At 37.3% G+C, this 22,332-nt stretch overlaps 1 protein-coding gene and 1 long non-coding RNA gene across 3 annotated transcripts in view; both read right to left on the bottom strand.

Moving 5' to 3' along the window:
* LOC149784169 (uncharacterized) overlaps positions 1–22,332 on the bottom strand; it is a 176,365-nt gene that overhangs the window by 112,248 nt on the left and 41,785 nt on the right. The window lies entirely within an intron of this gene.
* LOC149784171 (C-type lectin-like) lies at positions 219–20,531 on the bottom strand. The gene is made up of 4 exons (XM_089933223.1): positions 20,479–20,531; positions 19,901–20,006; positions 1,728–1,818; positions 219–451 (listed from the first exon to the last, which is right to left on the bottom strand). The coding sequence occupies exons 1-4, from the start codon at positions 20,529–20,531 to the stop codon at positions 219–221; spliced, it is 483 nt and encodes a 160-aa protein (XP_089789349.1).

Genomic DNA, 22,332 nt, shown 5'->3' with positions numbered 1-22,332 from the left:
AGACAGAGAGATGAAAGAGAGACAGAGATTAAAGTCTTATATATATCTATCACAATGATAAAAAAAAAAGGTAATTTAGGCCTATACAACTGGAAACAGCCAACTAATATTTTTCTAAATGAACACGAATAAATCAAATGGCTTTTGCTGAAACAAATTCCAATGAGTACATACGACTCGAATGTAAATATAGATAACATACAGCATAACATATTTTCTTACCGTGCCTGACAGATAAAGCTTAGCCTGGAAGCGCAGTTTTCATCGTTCCACCTGCTACTCCAGGCCCAACGAACTTCTACACAGTTTTCATTTTTATGGTTGGGCTCTCCAGATTGCCAGTTGGTAAATGAAAACGGTACAGAAGCCCCATTGGATCCCATCCATCGCCATTTCCTGCTCCGCAACATGTCCGAACCATCGACCCAGTAACGTTCGTTGGAAACGATACCTAAATAATAACACCTGCAGAATGATTAATGTTCCTTTGGAAATTGATCTAGTATTAAACATTCTTGATCATTCCTCTAGGTTTTAATTCATTTTTGCAAAGGAATTATACCTACATGGATATTTGGTAACATTCAAATGTCCTTTGAAAAGACTGACGCTCTTCGGGCTCGAAATGATTTCCAGAAATCCCCCCAAAAACAAATTATTATTTTTATATGCTGAGTGTGGAACCCATTATCAATCTTCTAAAGCCAGATCAAGATTTTTAATATTGCCTTATTGTCGCCCTCATCAGATGTTAGACGGGCACCATCATAGCTAGGGGCAACTATATATGATGATGAGTAGAACACTGGAGACACCTAGTCAAAACGAATTTTTTTTTTTAAATATAACTGTGCTACTATTTTTAAGATGGCCGTCATGTTTGACACATTGGATTGAGATAGGTATACGTTTTATAACTTGCCATTCAGACACCATACAATTCTTCTAGTGAAATTCACCAGACAATATGTTTTGCAATTTAGTAGAAGTAGACGTTCAAGATGGCTGCAGTTGCGTCTATATTGAATTCCTGCATGATATGTTGGGAAACGATCATGTTCAAGATGGCTACTGTTGCGAACATATTGGACGTCCACACAGCACCGTTTTCATGTAGATCCAAGTTAGATTTGCGATGAGTGACTGTGAAAAGTAAAACGATTTTGAAGAGTTTCGAAAACATGGGAACGTTTTCTAAAGGGTGGATGGACGGCAGACAATATGTCAGGATATAAACTCTTCGGCTACACATAAAATCACTCTATTAGTTTTTCCTTTCTTAAATAAATTCCTCAATTTATTCGATATCAATTTTTCATGATTCCTATTATTCCGGAAGAAAACAAAAATTTGAAAGTAAAATCAACGAGATTTACTGTTACTCTATTTTATTTATCGATACAGTTGGTTATTTAAATCCATGCTGAAAACTCAGTAAAAACAGATATTCTTAAAACATTATATCGCTCCATATTACAAATAATTGATAACTATCTGATGACAGTATATTTACCGGGTTGGTAATACCCGGAAAAATCACGTTCTTTGCGATTATTGATAGCTAGAAATAGGTAGAGTCAGATAGAAAATGTATGATAATAAATTTAATTGCCGAAATATTTCATGTGGAAAATTTAAAAGTAAGTGCATCTGTTATATAAAAGTAGAAATAAATTGGGAAGCAACACCGCAATATAACAAGAATATCATGAAAGTATATGTTATACCATGATTTTTGTTAACGAGCCCATAAACTATGGTCTGATCACTGTTACTAGTGATTCGTGCAATGTCGCCTCCAATCACTTTACAGTATACCTGAAGAAAAAAACAATTATGGGGATAATAATGTGTTATTATCAGATCCTCTAATACGTTACAAAAAGCAAGAAAAAATAAATAAAACTAGTCGACACCTGAGCAAAATACTAATGAAATGACTAATTTATGTGAGAATGCTAATTAATATGATCCATGTATAGAATAAAACAATCGGAACCTGCCTAATATGAAAATAATATTATGTTTAACGTAATAAGTATACCACAAGGAAAAATCTTGGCGTTGTAGCACCGCATATCATATTTCTTTTATAATTTTGTGACATTCATTAATTGAAACCAAAAAAAAAGAATTCTTATAAAGAAAACATTATTGCAGCAAAGTCTTGATACAATGCTGTATCATAATCATTACTTTCATTACATCGACACAATTAAGCTAAATTGCATGGATACTAAACTCTAACGAGAGAACGAATATTTTGTAACTCAACAAACATGGATTGCTCGTGCAAAGCAAAACTCAAAGGTATTTTCTACTCGTCTCAATATAATTTCCCGGTACTTTTGCAGGAAATTAGAATAATTCTAGACGATTTTCTCCTTCACAGGCTGAAGCATACTTAAATCCATAGTTATCAGATAATGTATTTGAAGAAATTTGAGTTTGAAACTAAAACGACCAAACTCCTTTGTATCTCTAAATTATATTCCTTGAACCCACACACTACATTCAATCGAAATAATTATTTCTTAAAAATATTAAAATCATAAAGCAGTATAGATCCTTGGATTAATATTGTGTCTAATTAAATTCCTTCATGCAACTTTCATGTTCCTGTTCAATATATTATATATGTCAGACAACACATTATTATTTGCATACATGTCCGTGTTCAAATCAGGTTTTACTGACTGTATGCTTGTGTGATCATTTATTTGTACCTGTATGAGTTTTACAGTTATAAGCGCATCAGTATTCTGTTGTTATCAATATGCTTTGCATGGACATTGTGTTGTCTGTTCCCTGTCAGCAATATATATATATATATATATATATATATATATATATATATATATATATATATATATATATATATATATATATATATATATATATATATATATATATATATATATATATATATATAAGCAGCAGGGAAGTTTAACAGACCAGCGTTTCCAGCCAAAATAAACCTTCCTACGCGAACTCTCTCCGTAGAAGCCTCAGAAAGCAGAAATAACGCCTTCTACGGGAGCTAATTTTCGTGCATTTCAGACCGGGTGCATCGGGTGGTCGCGCCGTGTGTGTTAGTAAATATAGCGTTCGAGACAGGAAAAATAAAAGTCGGGGAATATTTTTTTGTGTTAATTTTTTTGTTGCATGGTTGGGTTGCATTTTCATGAATAAATTTGATCAAGACCGATGCGATACCGACTGCGTGGATCATGAAGATTTATCGTGATGAAACCGTGCGGCGTTGCCTGAGCGCGGCTGAACAAATTTTTGAATTTATTTATATCCATGTCACCGTTGCACCAGGTTTGATGGATATTTCTCAGCGTGTACGTGTCCACGCCATTGAACACCGATAAAATGTTGCAATTGTCCCTAATCACCTTTGGAATATCTGTGTCACGTAAATAACATCGGTGTTTTTGTGTCTGCCACGCGAGAATATCCTAGCCGAATTAGTTTGCTTGTCCAGCATAACGTCATCGAAAACAACAAGATTATTAATATCACCGTCCAAATTCTCCACGGATGGAGCTTCATTGATATCTGTGATAAATTCGATTGTGCCTTCGTCGGTATTGTCACTAAATTCTTTTAACACTTGATAACAACGTTGATCGTCAACAGATGGTGCAACCAAGTACAATTTGTCCCATTTTAGCCATCGCATGATCAAATTCAATAACAATTGCGTCTTACCAGATCCTGACGGGCCGATGATTATCATTCTAATCGAATTTGGTAATGCCGCATGATGTTTTACCTGCTCGCGTCGTTTCGTGGCTGAAAAATCAATTACATTCATGTTACTAGAATACATGGATCTATATTGTGTTAAGTGCCGCACGCACACAGCTACGATAAATCCAACCGAAATCGTCACACGCAACAACAGGAAAGCAATTGCAGGAGAATGTGAAGTTTGTAAGACACGTAAGTTCAGATTTGTAAAAAAAAAAAATAGAAGAACCGGAGGAGATATCGCAGCCTCCTTGACAAATCTGCCTGGGACCCCCTGGGCAAAATATCCCGGAGAAAAGCATCTGCCAGGGTATAATTATTGTGGACCCGGAACGAGGCTCGATATCAGACTCGACGATAATGACCAACCAAAGCAAGGTGAAGATCCGGTAAACGCAATCGATAAAGCTTGTTACTACCACGACCTCGCATATCGCAGCGGAGATTTACAACAAAGACATCTCGCTGATATCAAGCTAATTCACGCATTAGACGCGATTCCTAATAAAAGTTTCAAAGAAAAATTGGCAACTTGGTTGATAAAAGGCGCTATGAAAGGCAAATTAGTATTCGGTGCTGGTAAATAATATGGAGCAGATATATTATTCTCCGCGAGGATTCTGGCGAGGAAAATCAGCGATCGCCAAACTTGCCAAAGCCGCTAAAGTAAAACAGTCCGTCGCTGAATCGTGGTTATCGAAACAGGCAATCTGGCAAATATATCTTCATCCACCTAAGAAAATACCGTACGCGAGTTTCACTGTCAGTGTCCCTAATGAGGTCCATCAGGCGGATCTAATGTTTCTTCCTCATGATACCGTCGACGGAGTCACATATAAATATGTTCTGGCCATCGTCGATATCGCTAGCAGATATAAAGAAGCAGAGCCATTATCGAATAAAACAGCAACGGAAATTGCAAAGGCATTTAACGAAATTTATTCACGATCCCCGTTAACATGGCCGAATCTTCTCCAGGTTGATCCAGGTCGAGAATTTCTTGGCGCGGTTACTTCATTGATGGAAAAGAATAATGTTAAAATTCGTCGCGGTATTGTAGGTGTTCATCACAATCAAGCTATCGTCGAAAGATTCAACAAAACGCTCGCAGAACGATTATTCGGATACCAATACGCGCGCGAATTTATTCAGGATAATCGATCTCACGATTGGGTATCAAGATTGCCTCATGTAATCAGCGCGTTAAATAACGAGACAACTCGAACAATAGCAATGAAACCTGCAATTGCAATTACAAAATCGAATATACCCCTAAAGCGAGATTCCACAATTCAGCCTGTACTAGGTAGCGTCACAGTCAGGTATTTATATAAAGAAGGCGAGGCTGAAGGAGGAAGAAAAAGAGCAATCGACCCAACCTGGAGCGTTACAACACATAAAATATCCGCCGTAACAAGGTCATCAGGAAGACCAGCAATTTATATTCTAGATTCGTTAGCGCCACAACGCGGATTTACCAAAGAAGAATTACAAATAGTACCCGAAGATACTCAACTACCACCAGCGTCACTAATGTAGTTTACTCGAATTCATCCTGCTGGGATAATTTTCTTACTCTCGACACGGCCAAATATACCAAATTTGACCAAGAAATTATGTCATCGACGATCCAAACTTGGCCAACTACGGTAAATCCCTGTGATGAGTGTATCGTTGTTGCGGTGATTTTTTTCTGCATTTATCGCGTCATTAACAAGGTTAATATCAACAAAGATAATATCATTCAGGACCAAACTCTTTTCATCTCCGCATGGCAAAGTAACGTTGATATTTTGTCGTCGAGTATTAGCGCTCCTGTAGCATAACGGTACCTGCAGCGTTGGAAATTTCTCACAATGCAGCTTGAATAACATTTCCTGAATAATATCACGAACAATTTTTCTACTAGCAACGATCAGATGATCAGGACGCCACAAATTTAGAAAATTGCTCATCGGAGTTTCGTAGATTATTTTCCGCATGACGTCACACTGAATATTGTTTGGTTGTAATCGAATCAATTTTTTAAACACGGTCAACAAAATATCCGTCGATCTATAATCAGCGTCAATTTCCTCATAATAGTCAACGAAACTTCTGAGCCATTCGTGAGGCGATTCACCATCAATCGGATCAGGTTGGCCATGATCGCCGCACATTATCACAGCGGTATTTTTCCCTCCCAGCCAAGCTAATATCGATTTTAATATATCTAAATTTACCGTACAAATCTCATCGAAGATTATAATCTTGTTGATATATTTGTCTCCCATACGCACCGAGTCCCATGATCCACCGCTGTATTTGAAATAACTGTGATACGTGCAAGAATTAACGCCACGCTGCCTTATTTCTCGCGCTAATCTATGTGTCGGAGTCAATACGATCATATCGGAGTTCGCAAATAAGTTTATTACTCGCGTTGTTTTACCGCTACACCAGGTCCATTTAGGTAAACGAATTTGCTGCGTGAAATTGGGTCAAACGCAGATGCGGCCGCAGAAGATTCTAGAATCGAAGATTCTCCAAATCTACCTTGATGAAATTCATCGCGATCTTCAACATCGGCGTCTTCGCAATAATCTAGGATATCTTCATTTTTTATCCTCCAAGTTCCCCAGGAGCTACCATCGGTGATTAAATTTTCCAGCCTACATTGGTATTTTTTATCGATATAAAACGAATCCGTCGCGACCCTTACTGCGATATCAGAAAATTTATTTATCATCGACAGTAAATTTATACTAACATAAGCGATCATCGATGATCGTAAATGTGTATATTGCGCTGATTCTCCATCAAGGTAGCTAATCACGGTACCTAACTTTGTTCCATCAATAATAATATTCTCTCTGTTACAAAATATTCCTCGTGATACCGTATCGGCGATTATAAAATCCATCTCCGCATCGTTGATAAACAACCTAGCGTGTCGATGTTTGTGATCAACGGATCCACCTTGAGTAAATTTACCAATTATTTTTCTTCCGATATCTTTCGCGTTATCACAGTCTGTCGGTAGCCACACGTTGGTCTGTTTTCTGTAGGATATAATCGCCTCGCTCACCGTCAACGACACTAACATCGATGAATCCAGCATATATCTTAATAACACTGTAGGAACCCAACGGCGCTGAGATAAATGCCTGCCGAACCAAATGTAGCAAATTTTATGTAAATTTTCAGCAAACTCGAACGACGTTACACAAGCGAAACCGGTCATGACAAAATCAGGCAACGGTCCGTTAATCGCTACTCTTGTCATCTCGCTGGTAGGATGACCGAATTTAGCAAAATAATCTGCACAATCGTCATATCCAAGAAAACTTCCAGGATAACACGCGCTCATGTCAACGGAAATCATATCTTCGAAATCGTACTTGGTATTCCACAATCCGCCATGGCCGTATTCGATACAACTAAGTTGAATATCGGCGAGATATTCGTTTCTTGTAGGCTTCCACGAGTTCTTCTCTCTAGCGGCATGAGCAGCAACAGACGGAACTGTAAAGCAATTCGTTAGCAACTGGTCGGGATTCGACGAATATTTCACCGCAAGTTTTCTCATCGACTCGTGTAATATTTCGCCCCTGTAAATATCGCCGCATGGTAGGATAAATTGATCGTATCTTTCTTCGCTCGAGAATAACCATATCGATATTGGATCAGATGCGCTTAATTTTTTGATAAATCTGAACATATCATCGGAATTATTCTCCGCCAAAAATCTCAACATCTACAGGATAAAATTTAACCACACGATCCCGCGGAAATATCATTACCGAATGCGACCACGCGTGGGAGTTATGATCGATAATCTCGATTGGCGCTCCTCGGGATCTGTACGGCGACGAGTATAATATTTCTCCCGATAACGTTTTCACCGTAATTGGAAATTTAAGATTTTTACTCAAACAGCTACATCGTCCACAGATGCACCATTAGCAACGGTCCTTGCCCACGCGTTAATTTTATCTAACCTTAACTGGGTAAGACCAGATCCACGCCGAGCGTTTTTCATGTGCTCGAAAACACACTCAGCCACGCAGTTTATCATCGGTGATTCTTTCTTCGCAGGTAGATTTTTCACATCAGGATTATTATTTAGCCGATAAATTCCATAAACAACACGCTGGCTGGACAGGATCTAGCGTAATAAGGGCCATCGATTCCCAGTAACAATCCGGGTTTAGAATTTTTATCAAAAACAACGTTTTTCTTGCCACCACGCACAGGATCTCGCTTATCGCGAATAATCCAGGTATCATCAGGCATTTGTGCGATACATTTTATTCCAAAGATAAATCGCTCTTCTTTGTGTTCGGTTTTCATATGCTCGATTATTTTCTTAGCTCGCTCCAGGTTCATCGTAGCATCGATATAATTTGTTTTCCAAGTCGACCAAGTGTGAACAGCTCCATCATCGAAGAACTCTTTCTTGGCTCGATCAACCTCATGAATAATATATTCTGCCTCATCAAGATCAAATGCGTCCATGATTATATTTTAGACATATGTTTAAATTATAATGCATTGCAAATGGATACTAATCGGCTCAACAAATAATTGTGACAAATCTTGCAGAGGCGATTATTGCGGCGCTCACATACATGCGATTCGGCGTGGTAGCAAAGGACCACAACGTTGCTTAGTTTGTCAAGTTGGCACGCGAGGGAAAACTCGATTGTGTTTGGCATGTGGAGGAAAGAATTATCGGGAATTGCGGAGATATTACGAAAAAAGATCTTCGTCGGTGATAACATGCGAAGAAGATTATATTAATCGATTCAAAGCAAATAACGATTTAGACCTATAGATTGTCATATATGAATCCAAAATCAACGATTCCAGAAACAACAATGACATGCGAGTTTAAATCTCATCCAACGATCACGGAATACGAGTCGTCGTCCGATGGTATCGTTAGGAATATTAAAACGAAGAATCGGATCGGTAGGGTTTGTAATTCAGGTTATCTTGTTTTTACCATCAACAAAAACAAAAAACGAAGATGCGCAAGTTATTTTTGTCATAAGTTTGTATTCGAATGTTTCAACGGACCAATAAAAGTCGGTCTTGTTATCGACCACATCGACGGAGATAAACTTAACAACAAACTGTCAAATCTTCGGGTCGTAACTCCGAGTGAAAATTCCAAATTTGGTAATGCCGGTGGCGTACGGCGACCAGCTAAGGCAGTTAAATCAGTAAATCGAGAAACAAATGAGGAAATTGTATTCACATCGATGAATGCCGCTGCAAGATATTTTAGTATTAATCCAGCATCGGTGCAACGTGTGACAGAAAAAATAATCAACGCGACATTCTCCTACAAACTCGGCTCATGGATCGAATTTTATTATATTCCAATGATATCCGATTCGGAAAGTGAAATCGAAGATTTTTTAAATTGAAGATTACAAATATAAATATAAATGAACGAGGAAAACGTAAACAACATCATCGAAGCTATCGAGGATCTGAAAAACAGAAACATAAATTTATCTTCGGATTTGGACGCAGGTAAAATCCGGTCCGAATTTGAGACGATCGTCCAAGGGAAACTCGAATATAGGTACACGCTACCATCCGAATATAAGTTTATAAAGAAAATCCAGATTGCCATGTACCAATCGCTTGCGTCTGTCAGCGATGATCAAATCGAGGATTTCGTTAAATTATCGACGCTGGTAGAAAAAGTAAGGTCGAGTTTATCAGACGAGTACGAGTCAAGAAAAATTACCAGCTCGCGCGTCAGGCAGCTAAAAAAGCTGGTTGATGAGAGTAAAATTAGAATCGAAGATTCTTAAAAATTTCTATCAACAAAAAAAAAAAAAAAAATTTCAAGAATCTCCGATTCTAATTTTTATTATTTTTTTTTTTATTCATTTTACTGAAATTGTACAATTTTCTTATTTCTGACTACCATTTACCCCATCAAAAACAAAATTATATAAATTACTCAATTTAACGGGTATTTACCCCAGCAGATTCACGAAATTATGTAAATTGCTCAATTTGACGGGTATTTACCCCATCAAAAACATAAAATTACACAAATTTCTTAATTTCCCTGATTTTTATTATTTTTTTTTTTTATTTATTTACTGAATTAATTTATTTACTGAAATTGTGCAATTTTCTTGTTTCTGACTACCATTTACCCCATCAAAAACATAAAATTATATAAATTACTCAATTTAACGGGTATATACCCCAAGAAATTTACTAAATTATATAAATTACTCAATTTGACGGGTATTTACCCCATCAAAATTAAGAAATTTTACTAATTTTGAAAAATTTCCTGGTTTTTATTTAATTTTTTGGTCATTTTTCTCTGGCGGGCAGACTTTGAAAATCTTAAGAATCTTCGATTCTATTTTTTGCGATCTCACCAGCAAGTTTCTCCGCGTATATCAAGCAAATTTCCATTTTGATCCGTCAGTTTGAAATTTATCTTCGACAATAATCGATTGTGACATCGCAGGTAAAACGGATTTACTGGCTCTTTTATTATCAAAAAACCCGGAGATGCGCTAGGTGAAAACGAATATAAGATAAATCCCTGCTGCGCCTGCTCTGACACAGACGAATCCACGTTGTAGCTACCTTCAACGACGTCCGCGTGAAGATAAATCGCGATAACCTCCGTTATATTGACGATACCCGGCGAGATATGCCGTCCCCCTTCCGTTTGATCATTATTGTGTTTGAGAATTGATTCTGATTGTATTTTTTTAGTCCACGCGGCATGTAATTTCGGAAATAACTCATCGATGGTATCAGTGACGGATTTTCTCATTTTATCAACATCATAATCGGGAAATTTGAAATTTGGTAGCGTTTCCTTGGTTAATCCAAATGCTCTCATGAATTTTTGTTTTTTCTCCTGAATTTCTGATCAACTCGAATTTGCTAATAGGATGAACACAATCGGCAATTGATATATCGTCGATTATCGCCCGAATGAACATGTTGTGATAATATTCAACATCATTCGCGAGTTGATTTAAAATCTTCACGCGTTCAATAATTTCGCTACATGAACCTGATTTATTTAAGATGCATTCATGAAAGGATTCCCGCAATAAATTTAAATGTAATTATGTTCTTGATTAAATTCGTTGATGGTTTTTCTTATCATGATGCCTTCTATGGGGAATATTTGCCTGTTAATGTTGGTAGCGTCGAAGATTTTCACGCCGGGGGGAATTTTGGGAAGAACCAACCACGAGATAATTTTTTCGTCCCTAAAAGTAAAAGCAAACATCAACATGTTAAATTTGTGGATGTTCACGAGGCCGATGGCAGTGAGGATTAGAGACTTGTGTTTGATATCTCCGTACCATCCCTCATCAGTAGTAAAATCAGATTTGTTTGGTTCCGGTTGCTCTGGAGGAGCTTCCTCGTGCCAACCTGGAATAAAAACATCTGGTTTTTCTGGTTTTTCCAGAGGTGGGATTTCAGGCCAACCTAGCACTGTCCTGATCGATGATTGGTAAATATCAACGATATATGGCGATTTTACCTCGATTATCGATGACAGCGTTGGTTCGTGTGCTAATATTTTTATTCCTGGCTTAGCATCGCCGGTTATGTTTGATATTCTACTGGTAAGTTCCTTGTCGATTTGCTCAATTTCGTAACTGCCTGTTGGTATGCCAACGACGATCCAATCGGGAGTTCCATCAGGTTTGTTTTTATTGGCAAAAACAAGCGAAATTTTCGGCGATAATCTACCGAATGGTTTTGATCTAACATTGGGCCAGCTATTATAGACGCGTAACTGTGACAGCGCAATTTCCTTGACGCTAATTGGTATTGGAAAATCGATACTAAATTCTGGCCTGGTTGAGCTTGCCGATATCAGCGTTGTTATCGGCGGTGTCGTGTTTGTCACGATTTGAGTTAGTTCCGACATTATTGATATTCATTTGTTCAATCTCAGAATAGATATTTACCATCACGGAAAATTCGAGATCGGATATAACGCCGTCGTTGAGACTCTCAGAAAGCAGCGATGATAATTTCGAATACGCCTCGTTGACCTGGGATAGTTTACTCGTGTACAGGGATAATTTTTCATTTGTGCATGAGGATATTTTTTCTGCGATAATATTAAGAACACCAGCGATTGTTGTTGTCGACGAGATTATTATCGTTGCTACGATTGGTGCGATTGTTGTCACCGCGGATAAGATTATACCTGCACCGGCGATTACTGCGCTTACCGCGTATACAGCAACATCGATGGCAACTAATCTGCGCTGATATTTTTTTATTTTTGTTTGATATTCGTCGAGGAGTTTTTTTAACGAATCCTGCCATGAACGCGCCTGATTGTATCGGTAGTCCGATGCAGTCATTTTATTAGTTAGTTTATCTAACCAATTGGATTTAATCCGGATAAATATTCGAAAATTACATGACAATCGGCCATCATCACGGTTCTAATTGGTGGTTCTAGCTTAAAAGTTTTCGTTATATTTTTAAATATAGTCATAACAAAAAACCCAGGATAATATTCACGAAAATCATAACCATCGTCTATTGTTACATTGAATTTTGTCATCAAGGAGATAATATATACTCGATATACGCCAGTAATTGGCGAGGTAAAGCTAAATGTGTTATTCTCAGGTGTCCAAGTAAGATCCTATATTTTTACCACAAATGGTACATGGCAAGGAATATTTTCTGTTTCTACCTCCGATGGCATGACAATACGCGCTAATCTTCCAAGATTTGTCGACGATATTTTTGTGTTAATATCGTTAATTTTTGTAGTTGCGTCAAGAAGTTTCGCACTTAAATCTCGAATTTCTCCGTCGTACACCGATGTATCGACTTTTTGACGCGCCAAATCACGTACCACGTTAATTTCCTCGTTGATTTTAGTAATATCCTCGTTAATTTTTTTTGTTTTCTCGCTGAGATCGTCGTGTAATGTTTTATCGCTTTTCTGACTCATTACGGCTTTTATCTCGGTAATATCGACGAGAACGTTAGTGATGTCGCTGTTGATTTTTCCTACCTTTTCGCTAAGATCATCGTGCGATGCTTGATCGACTTTTTTCTTTGCTAGCTCGTTTGTGGTGGTGGAGATATTATCGACGGATGTTTTTATATCCTCGTCAATTTTTTTACTAAGTTTACCTAAGGTATCGTCGAGTTTTTTAAGATCGTTATTTAGCCTGCTAAGTCTCTTTGTCAATCTGTCCTGAAGATCGTCGTATAATGTTTTATCGGCCTTCAGAAGCAACGTTGCTGATAGCTCGTTGTCTTTTTTTTTCCACATCCGCGATATTGGCCTTCAGTGGCAACTTCGCTACAATATCGGCGATATCAGCGATGGATTTTGATACCGAATCTGATAGGTGAGTAAATTGATTAATGCGATCGTTATATTCGTCTCGCTTGATTATATCTGTTATTTTCACGTTGCTGGTTTGTAATCTTCCTTCGCGGCTCTGAAAAACAGCAACTTCGCCAGGATCTACCTCTGACAGCGATAGAAGATTATTAATATCATCCCTGGTTGCGAATTTTGATAGATCGACGTCGGCTACTTCCTTCTTCCTGTAGAGGAATCTTCCGTAAATATCAACCATGATACTTATCTACGACATATTCAAATACGATTCTATGATACGGACCGGATGATTTTGAAATTGCGTCGAGGACATTAATTGATTCTGGACCACATATCGGTGGATCCATTAATGTTTGTGTTGGAAGTGTCGAGTACCAAATCGGAATATTTAACTTTGACACGTAACTGATGAATTCTTTCGGAGGCGCTAATCCGTATGAGTCAAAGTAAACAACTTCGCGAGGATTAATCGCGTAGGCGACCCAATGTGTGCCAGGACCGGTATTTGAATCGAGATTTATTATTCCTGTCTCGGTGGAATTTGGTTTTTCTGGTAGTTGATCCCGCATAAATACGCCTCTGAAAAATTTTATTTTTTTATTTTTTGCTTCGTTGAATAAATCTAAATTTGAATAGGCCGTGCTAATCTTAGGCCGGATCCGTACGGGGGGCGTCTTAGATAAAGGCCGCTTCCCTTTTTTTTACCATATCGCCCTCCCATTATTTTGTGTACTAGTTTGTCGCCTACAGCTCCGGCCGCACCTAATCCTATCGCTTTTGCAATTGCCGGAAGAGCCCCGGATAATAATCCAGGAATAGCAGCTAGGAAAGGGAAAATTCCGCCCGTTTTGACCATGTCTCTGATGGCACCTATACTAAGATTCACATGAACGCCGGAATTCGCTGATTTGGCTTTGGTGAAACGTTCACGTTGATTCTTAGTTAGCGATAGTTTGTTAGGTCCGCCCTGAATTTGATCATTTTTCAGGGTTAATTTCACACCGCATCGCTTTGCTGTTGCTGTTTGGAGTTTTTTCATCTGACCCTGTTCGTATGGCATATTAATAATCGTTTAATCTAAATTTAGAAATCTTCGATTTTAAAGTTACATTTTCTCAACAGGAGCGTCGATGACTCTCATTCTGCCACTAATTCCTTCCAAGATCATTGTTCTATCGCTGAGAATAACCGCGATCGCTTTGTGATTACGTCCACCTGTGTAAATTCTGGCTTTGAAATGGATATCAACGACAGATTTCTTTACCACATCGAGATGCTCCAGGGAAAAGTAATAGATAGGATAAAGTTTATTAAAATCTAGCTGCGATATTTGCAATCCGGTATCGATATTTTAATCACGACCCATGAAACTTAACAAGCGATGATACGCACGAGCCGTCGAATGACTTTCAAAATCAATTGATATTTCCTTGGATGGTTCTTGTTGGCCATTTACTCTCAGATACACAATTGTTGCTCCAATGTGATCAAATATCATGTGACTGTATAATTGATTATATCTTTCGGTACGCAAAAAAGCGATAAAGATATGCCTAGGCGCAGAGGTACCCTGCTGCGATGCAATACGCCAGGTAAAATCGCCATTAATATTGATAGTTGTGGAATCTGTTGTTGTTGTCAGCCAAGACATAACAGATTTACCGCCTTGGTTCATGAATGATAATAATTTTTCTTCCTCGATTATTGATGGAGTTATCGCTGGCATCCACACAGTAAATTTAAGTAATTTTACTATGCCGTTATTTTGCGTGACGTCATTGGGACCTATCACGCCAGTAGCGTAATCGACAGCACCTTCTCGCCAGATAGCATCGTTGCTATTTTCCTTTCTGACAAACGTAACGGTGTGTTTTGCTCCGTAGATAATTTTCCTGAAATGCCTACAAAATCCGAATATATGGGATAACGGAATAGCACAAGAGAATCTTCTGTTACCTGGTGCTAGCATAGACTTTCGCGTGAAAAATCCGAGATTATAATCAGGATAAGGTTTAATGATCATATCTTCGATACCAGCGGGAGCGGGATTAGCGGCACGATCGTTGGGTTGTCTGATAAGAAACGGCCTACTTTCGGGACGATCAGAATTATCCTTGGCAAACATCATACTAGGGCCAGCTGATCTAGTAAAATCATCCGAGTATCTAGCTAGGCCTATTATCGTCGTTGCCAAATCAACATCATTAGTAATTGACTCAATTTCTCTTCCGTCAGTCATGTAAGTGGCACTCTTGAATAATGCCATTATGCCGTTGTTAACAAATTCGACCCTAAAATCTGCTGCATAGGCGGTATTATCCGTTTTAATAACTTCCCCGACAACTTCAATATATGCCTCAGATGGAAGAAAATATCTTGCTGTATCGTGAACTTGAATTTCCAAACGATTAGGTGTATTTGGTTCAACTGCATCGTATGAGAAATACTGAAAATCACGCACGGAGGTGTCCTTGCCTACAGGCTCGTCCATGTCGAACACTTCGTTTGACACTTGTGCGAACATTTATTATTAAGAATTATCGTCTAAAACGAAGACCACTACCCGAAATAAAACTTGTATTTGCAACTTCCTGTACTAGATCATTTATTTTTTTGTTTGCTGCGTCGTTTATAACTTTACTGACATCAGCGGGCATTTCGCTGGTGCTAGGTAATTTGACAGGCTGCTTTTTTTTGCGCATTAAGTTTGATATTTTGCTTTTGACAACATTGAAGCCTTTACTGGCCAAATTACCAATACCAGAGATGACAGTCTCGCCAATTTTTCCTATTGCTTTTGATGCAATTTGCTTAGCTGCGGGTCCGATTTTAGGGACTACTCGCGTGACGAGGCTTCCAACAATATCACCTAATCCGTTACCGTGAATATATTTATATACGGGCAATCGAGAGTTAACTATGCGGACCTGTCTAGGTCTGCGTTGATGTTTGTGAACAATCATGTTATTTCAATTATGTTGTTTTAATCGATGAGTTCGTCAACGAGCTCCTTGTAAATGTAAGAATCAATAACACCACCGCGGAATAATCGTTGGCAAATATCTGAGGCCTCGTTGATTATTTCAGAAGAATTGTTTCCGGCTCGCTTTCCTCCTATTAATATTTCGAGGCGAGATACGTCGTTGACAACGCTGTCAGGGCAAATGGTATATCCGCTTCCTATTTTAGAATCTTGCGGTGGCGGTTCGCTTTGTCCAGGATCTCCCCATGTTACCCCGCTAGGATATTGTGGTGATGATCTTCTTCTTGCAATTAATTTTTCATATTCATCGAGCTCCCTTTTAAAATCTGAATATCCGAGATCGAATAAATCCATCGGTTTTCCTAAACTACCAAAATAAATTAACTGCGGCCATGTTCCTGGTCCGAATGAATTAATGTACTCTTCTTTCAAGAATAATTTTTTATTTTCTGGAGTATAATTCGCAGCAATTTGTAATCTTGTAAAATTGTCTTTGAGCATATCGATATTGTCTTTTCTCAAATAAATATTAGCAGGTTTACTATAATCAACTTGTTCTATTAAACGAGATTTAACTTTTTCCTCAATTGCTCGAACTCCCTCGTCCGCAGGTCGTTTGTAATCGCTTGGTTGAACTATTGGTTCCTGGTCGATCTTATCTTTTTTCTTTGGTTTTTTCTTTTTTTCCTGAGGCTGACTTCTTTCTTTTGGTCTGGCCCCTAATTCCCCTGGTTGAATATCTTCTTCCAATTCCTGTGGTCGAAATTCAAACTCCTGTGGTTGAATATCGTCTTCCTGTGGTTGAATTTCTTCTTCAAACTCCTGTGGTTGAACTTTTTCTTTTAATTTTGCTTTTCTTTTTCGTGAAGATTTAGACTTTTCTTCTTTCTCTTGTCGTCTTTTTTCTTTCTCTTGTTGCCTTTTTTCTTTCTCTTGTTGCTTTTCTTCTTCCGCTTGTTGCACATTATAATTTTTTCTTTCCTTCGCGGCTTCCAAAAATCTTCTGTAACGTGGATCCGTTTCTCTCACCTGTGATTTTCCCGTGTAAACTTTATATAACATATCATACCAAATTTTACGGTTTGTGTATCTTTTTTTCCCTTCATTAGTCAGATATTCTCCTCGACCACGAAAACTGTCCTCGGCAACTTTGCCAATATCATCTACATTATAAAGCGATAGTGGCTGTGATATCATTTGCCATCCCGCCTCGGTGAAATTTCCTCTTAAATCCTCTTGACGGAACGCTTTTTTTCATACAGGTCTTTTTCCCTCAAATGTTCTTCTTCCAGGTTTTTTCTGTTGCATAGCCAATTGCTCTTCCTTCTCCTTGTTGTTGCCCGCGTTGTTGTGCTAGTATTGCTAATCGTTCCGGTAATTCTCGTGAGTGTTCGTCAATTCCTCTCAACACAGGAAGAATTCCACGTTTCTTGATATCCGGATCTTTTATGTCACCAAAAAAGACTTTTTCGGTTGTTTCGGTAACTGGCTTTAACCATTTTGACGACACTTCGGTAATTCCGTACTCCGTGTCTTCGTGCGCACGAACTTTTTTCTTGAATAATTCTTTTGTTGGAATAAGTTTCTTTAGTGCCGCTAATTGCTCTCGCGCTAATCTAGCAGAATGAGGCTCTCCAACTGTGCTAGTTTTCCGACTCATATTATTTTCAAGTATATTATTTTAATGTGACGTAAAATGGACCAAAGCAGCCCCACCATGCAACAAAAAAAAATAACACAAAAAATTATTCCCTGACATTTATTTTTTCTGTCTCGAACGCTATATTTACTAACACACACGGCGCGACCACCCGATGCACCCGGTCTGAAATGCACGAAAATTAGCTCCCGTAGAAGGCGTTATTTCTGCTTTCTGAGGCTTCTACGGAGAAAGTTCGCGTAGGAAGGTTTATTTTGGCTGGACACGCTGGTCTGTTAAACTTCCCTGCTGCTATATATATGTTCTATATTAATAATACTCAACGTCTAGTTTGCTGTAAAATTAAAAAAAAAATAACTTTGTAATTTCTCTTGAGACAAATATGCAATAGATCAGTTCCAGATAAACACAGTCCGAAACGCCGGCAATATATTGGTTAGAAAGAGCTATTAAACATCAGGGAAAGAACATGCTTATTCAGGAAAGGAAATTTTATTTAGTGCACATCAGGAATTGCACAGAATTTAAACAGAAAACAAAATGCTATCTTGAACAGCATAGGCTGACAAGGGAATGTATGCACTTAATACATTAATGTAACAGATTTGTAAAACGTCCGTGTTTTTTTTCCAACTAAATCTTAATCTTTCCAGAGGTTGCACGTAGTCCGAATATAATTCACTAAATCAGATTTAGTCACAATGTTGCCATACGTTACATGTTTCAAACGTGGGATTAGAAGAGCATATATGTAATATCTCAATATTATTTTGTAAAAATTAAATATATTGTAAAAATAATGGAAATATTTGGTCATGAAAAATGAAATCAAGTTGTTAATATAATTCAATTCGTAACAAGCTAAGTTTTAGAATTTCTGTACGTTTCTTCTCTTGGATAACAATGAAGCAACATAGATTTTATATTATAATGCTTTAATTCTACTTCATATTCTCTTTCGCCGATGGTGACACATACAGTTTCCAACTCAATACTCTAACCTTGCCATCTCCCACACAATAACAATAACTTCTGATAAAGCTGAACGTGCATGCGAAGTAATATAAGTATATCCTCGGGCAACTTATGTTCAGAAAAAGCGACATTCACTCTTTCTCCAACAGGTTATCTCGAACATATCTTGAAGCCGAAATAAGTAGTGTTAATGATCGAGTCATACCTGTAAGTTCCCATGTTCTTTCTCCATTTCATGTGTACTCGAGGAATACGTAGTCATCCATAACATATAGGATTTTTATGTAAATTTAATTTAGTTTAGTTTATTTTTGTGATTTGTTTCTCTCGCTCCCCACAACTTTCTCTCTCTCTCTCTCTCTCTCTCTCTCTCTCTCTCTGTCTCTCTCTCTCTCTCTCTTGTACTGCAGATTCATGCAGCACTATGCCAATGACCTAGCCATATAGTCTTCTTTTTGCAAATGGTGAGAAGTTGTTCTGCTGTTAAAATATATAGAGACACACACATACATACACACATACACACATATATATATATATATATATATATATATATATATATATATATATATATATATATATATATATATATATATATATATATATATATATGTATTGCTGTTAAGAAATCATGCCGGAAATGTATAAACACGCTGTCGTCTGTAAATCGACCTGTACAATTAATCAGCAAGACGCTTGAATTTATACGTTTAACATTTTCTAGCCTCTTCTTCCTTTAAATTCTCTGATAACCCTTACCATATTACCCCAGCCACAACCCCAGGGAACAAGATTTATAATTATTATTCTCAATTTCGTACGTATTCAAATCGTAACCGCAAAAACAGAGACTCCGCAAAAGTCTTTATCAACATGACTTTATTGTTTTTAATTGTTTTTTGTTGTTGTCTTTAATATTTTTTTAAAATAACATATGTTTGGAGTAATGTGTCGCCAAAAAATATTTAAACAATGCAGTGCTGTTTGTAAGTCTTTGTAACAACTTACTTGACGCTAGATATGAACACCTTTAGACTCCAAAGTAACATTTCTGGAAAGTTGAAAGCAATATGAGACTCATTACCTGTTTCAAATTAAGAACTGGAACCTAAATTACTCAGAAAGCATTATTATCGTAATTATTTACCTTGGCTTCCTCCCATGTGGCCTGGACAGAGATAACTTTGTAGCATTCATCCCCATCCAGTTCGAACGTCTTTGGACATCTGCCATAATGAACTGCAGAACCATCTGAAAAATACAAAACATTCGTTGAATTTGGAAAGAATATTTTCATTAATGTGAACATTTTTCTCTTTCCTTTATTATGTTCAGAAGATTTTCCATTTTGTTTCATAGTCGCTTGCATTATGACACTAAGTCTAAAGATTAATTAGAAAAGAAAAATGATTTTCTTCTGCCAAGATACATATGTCGTCTCTCTTTCTTGGTATATCTCTTTATCTCCCCCTGTGTATGTGTAAAATATGTATGCGTGAGTTAAACTTATTTTTGAGAGTCTGTATATTAACATTATGGCACAACATAATAGACTGTAAATGTCACGACACGTAGGTAAATAAGAAATATACATATTATCTAATCAATAAGCTCATTAACTATGTTGCTAACGAAAACGCAAATAAATGAAACCAAAAACCAAATAAACAAACACGGGGAAACTAAAAATAACATTATCAATAACATTAAAAGGTAAACATAATAACATAGGGAGCGCCAAAAATGGCTACAGTGATGAATATCGATGAGAAATCCATTACGTAAATGAAAGAGGTTGTTGCATGAATCTTCGCTTTCAAACTGAGTCAAAGCAAATATAAATTTTTGCTGTATATTGTCATATATGCTGTCACAAAGTTTTGATATTGACTTCCTCTTTATGTTAACATTCTAAGAAAACATGCATTTAAAAAGAGTTCAGTAATACATATGCAAATATGTTCGTCAAAATGATACCTGACACATCAATTTCATATTTTGTATATTGGAGAAGACGTAAACTTATTTTGAATTTGTTTTATTTATGAATTACTCTATAACATCAGATGAAAAGTTATGTCAGTATTAGGCTTGTTTCGTACCGTAGACGTTTTATCAAGTTTTGTTGGATATAAAATATCTTCTAAATTATGAAATAGTTTTACTTGACGGTAAATATATATATATATATATATATATATATATATATATATATATATATATATATATATATATTATATATATATATATGGGTGGGTGGGTGTCTGTGGACCCTCTCAAATATATAAGTCAATTACACTTTACTCACATCCCACAACCACAATACATATTTGGATTATGTTTGAAAATTGAAAATAGTTAGGCGTCCAGGTCTTAAATTGAGTAAAATGAATACAATTAAACCCTTAATATAAGTTAACAAAAACAAACAATCTATTTGTATAGGGTACAAATTGATATTTTAAGAGACACTTATACCAATGTAACTTAAATAATCCCTAAAGCACACAACAACTCTACAATTACACTGGTCAACAGTGAAATCATTACTGACTTGAAAAGGCCCTAATCTGTAGTATTTTGGTGTGCCGAACACGAATATAACCGTGAAAAATTTGTAATGGCTCTCGTTTTGAAGATATTCATATACCTCATTTTCTATGTTTCACTGTGTAAATTTCTCCAGTAGGACTGCAGCAACATCCGGAATAATGATGTAACATTGCATAATACCATCATGCTCACATCATCCACAGTTGATTGCATCATTTTCTGATGCAATGCAATACTAATGCCATGCGGCTGCTGAAGTAAGTTGACGTCAGCAGTGTACTATACATGTGTAGGCCTATTATACTAATGCCAGGTGGCTGCTGAAGCTGACGTAAGCAGTGTACTATATAAAGCCCAATCAGATAGGTTCAGCATTTAAAATATTTTAGACGTTGTGCGAGACAGTTCAAGCTACTGTTACATAAAACTTATTATTTTATCCATTTACCTACAATAAAGAACAGTAATGCCTCGAAAGTGTGTTAATACCGCGGACAATTTTTGCTATATTTGTGGGGAAGTGACATTTGCCAACCAGAAGAAAAGTATCAATTCTCAAGTGAAGAAGGCATATCATCTTTACTTCGGATGCAAGGTTGGTGACCAAGACAAGCCTTGGGCTCCGCATATATGCTGTGCTACATGTACAACACAGCTTTCACAGTGGTTGAATTGCAAAAGGTCATCAATGCCGTTTGCAGTCCCAATGGTGTGGAGAGAGCCAAGCAACCACCTAAATGACTGTTACTTCTGCTTGGTTCCTCCTCTTTCCGGCGGAATAACGAAGCGAAAGAAGTCGAGAATAGTCTACCCAAACATTCCGTCTGCATTGAGACCAGTTCCACATGGTGAGGGACTTCCTATTCCAGAACCTCCAGCAGAATATTCTCTTGATTCATCTGACGAAGACAAAGGTGAGTCGACCTGTTCTTCTCCTGGTCCATCAGCATGCAGTGATCCAGATTTTCGCTGTGGTGCATCATCAACCCCACACAGAATAACACAGGAAGAACTAAATGACCTGAT

The sequence above is a fragment of the Sinohyriopsis cumingii genome, chromosome 14 (genome assembly GCF_028554795.1).
Source record: "Sinohyriopsis cumingii isolate HCF-2022 chromosome 14, ASM2855479v2, whole genome shotgun sequence".
Lineage (NCBI taxonomy): Eukaryota > Metazoa > Mollusca > Bivalvia > Unionida > Unionidae > Sinohyriopsis > Sinohyriopsis cumingii.
The sequence above is the reverse complement of the archived record's forward strand: the minus strand, read 5'-3'. Positions and strand labels throughout refer to the sequence as shown.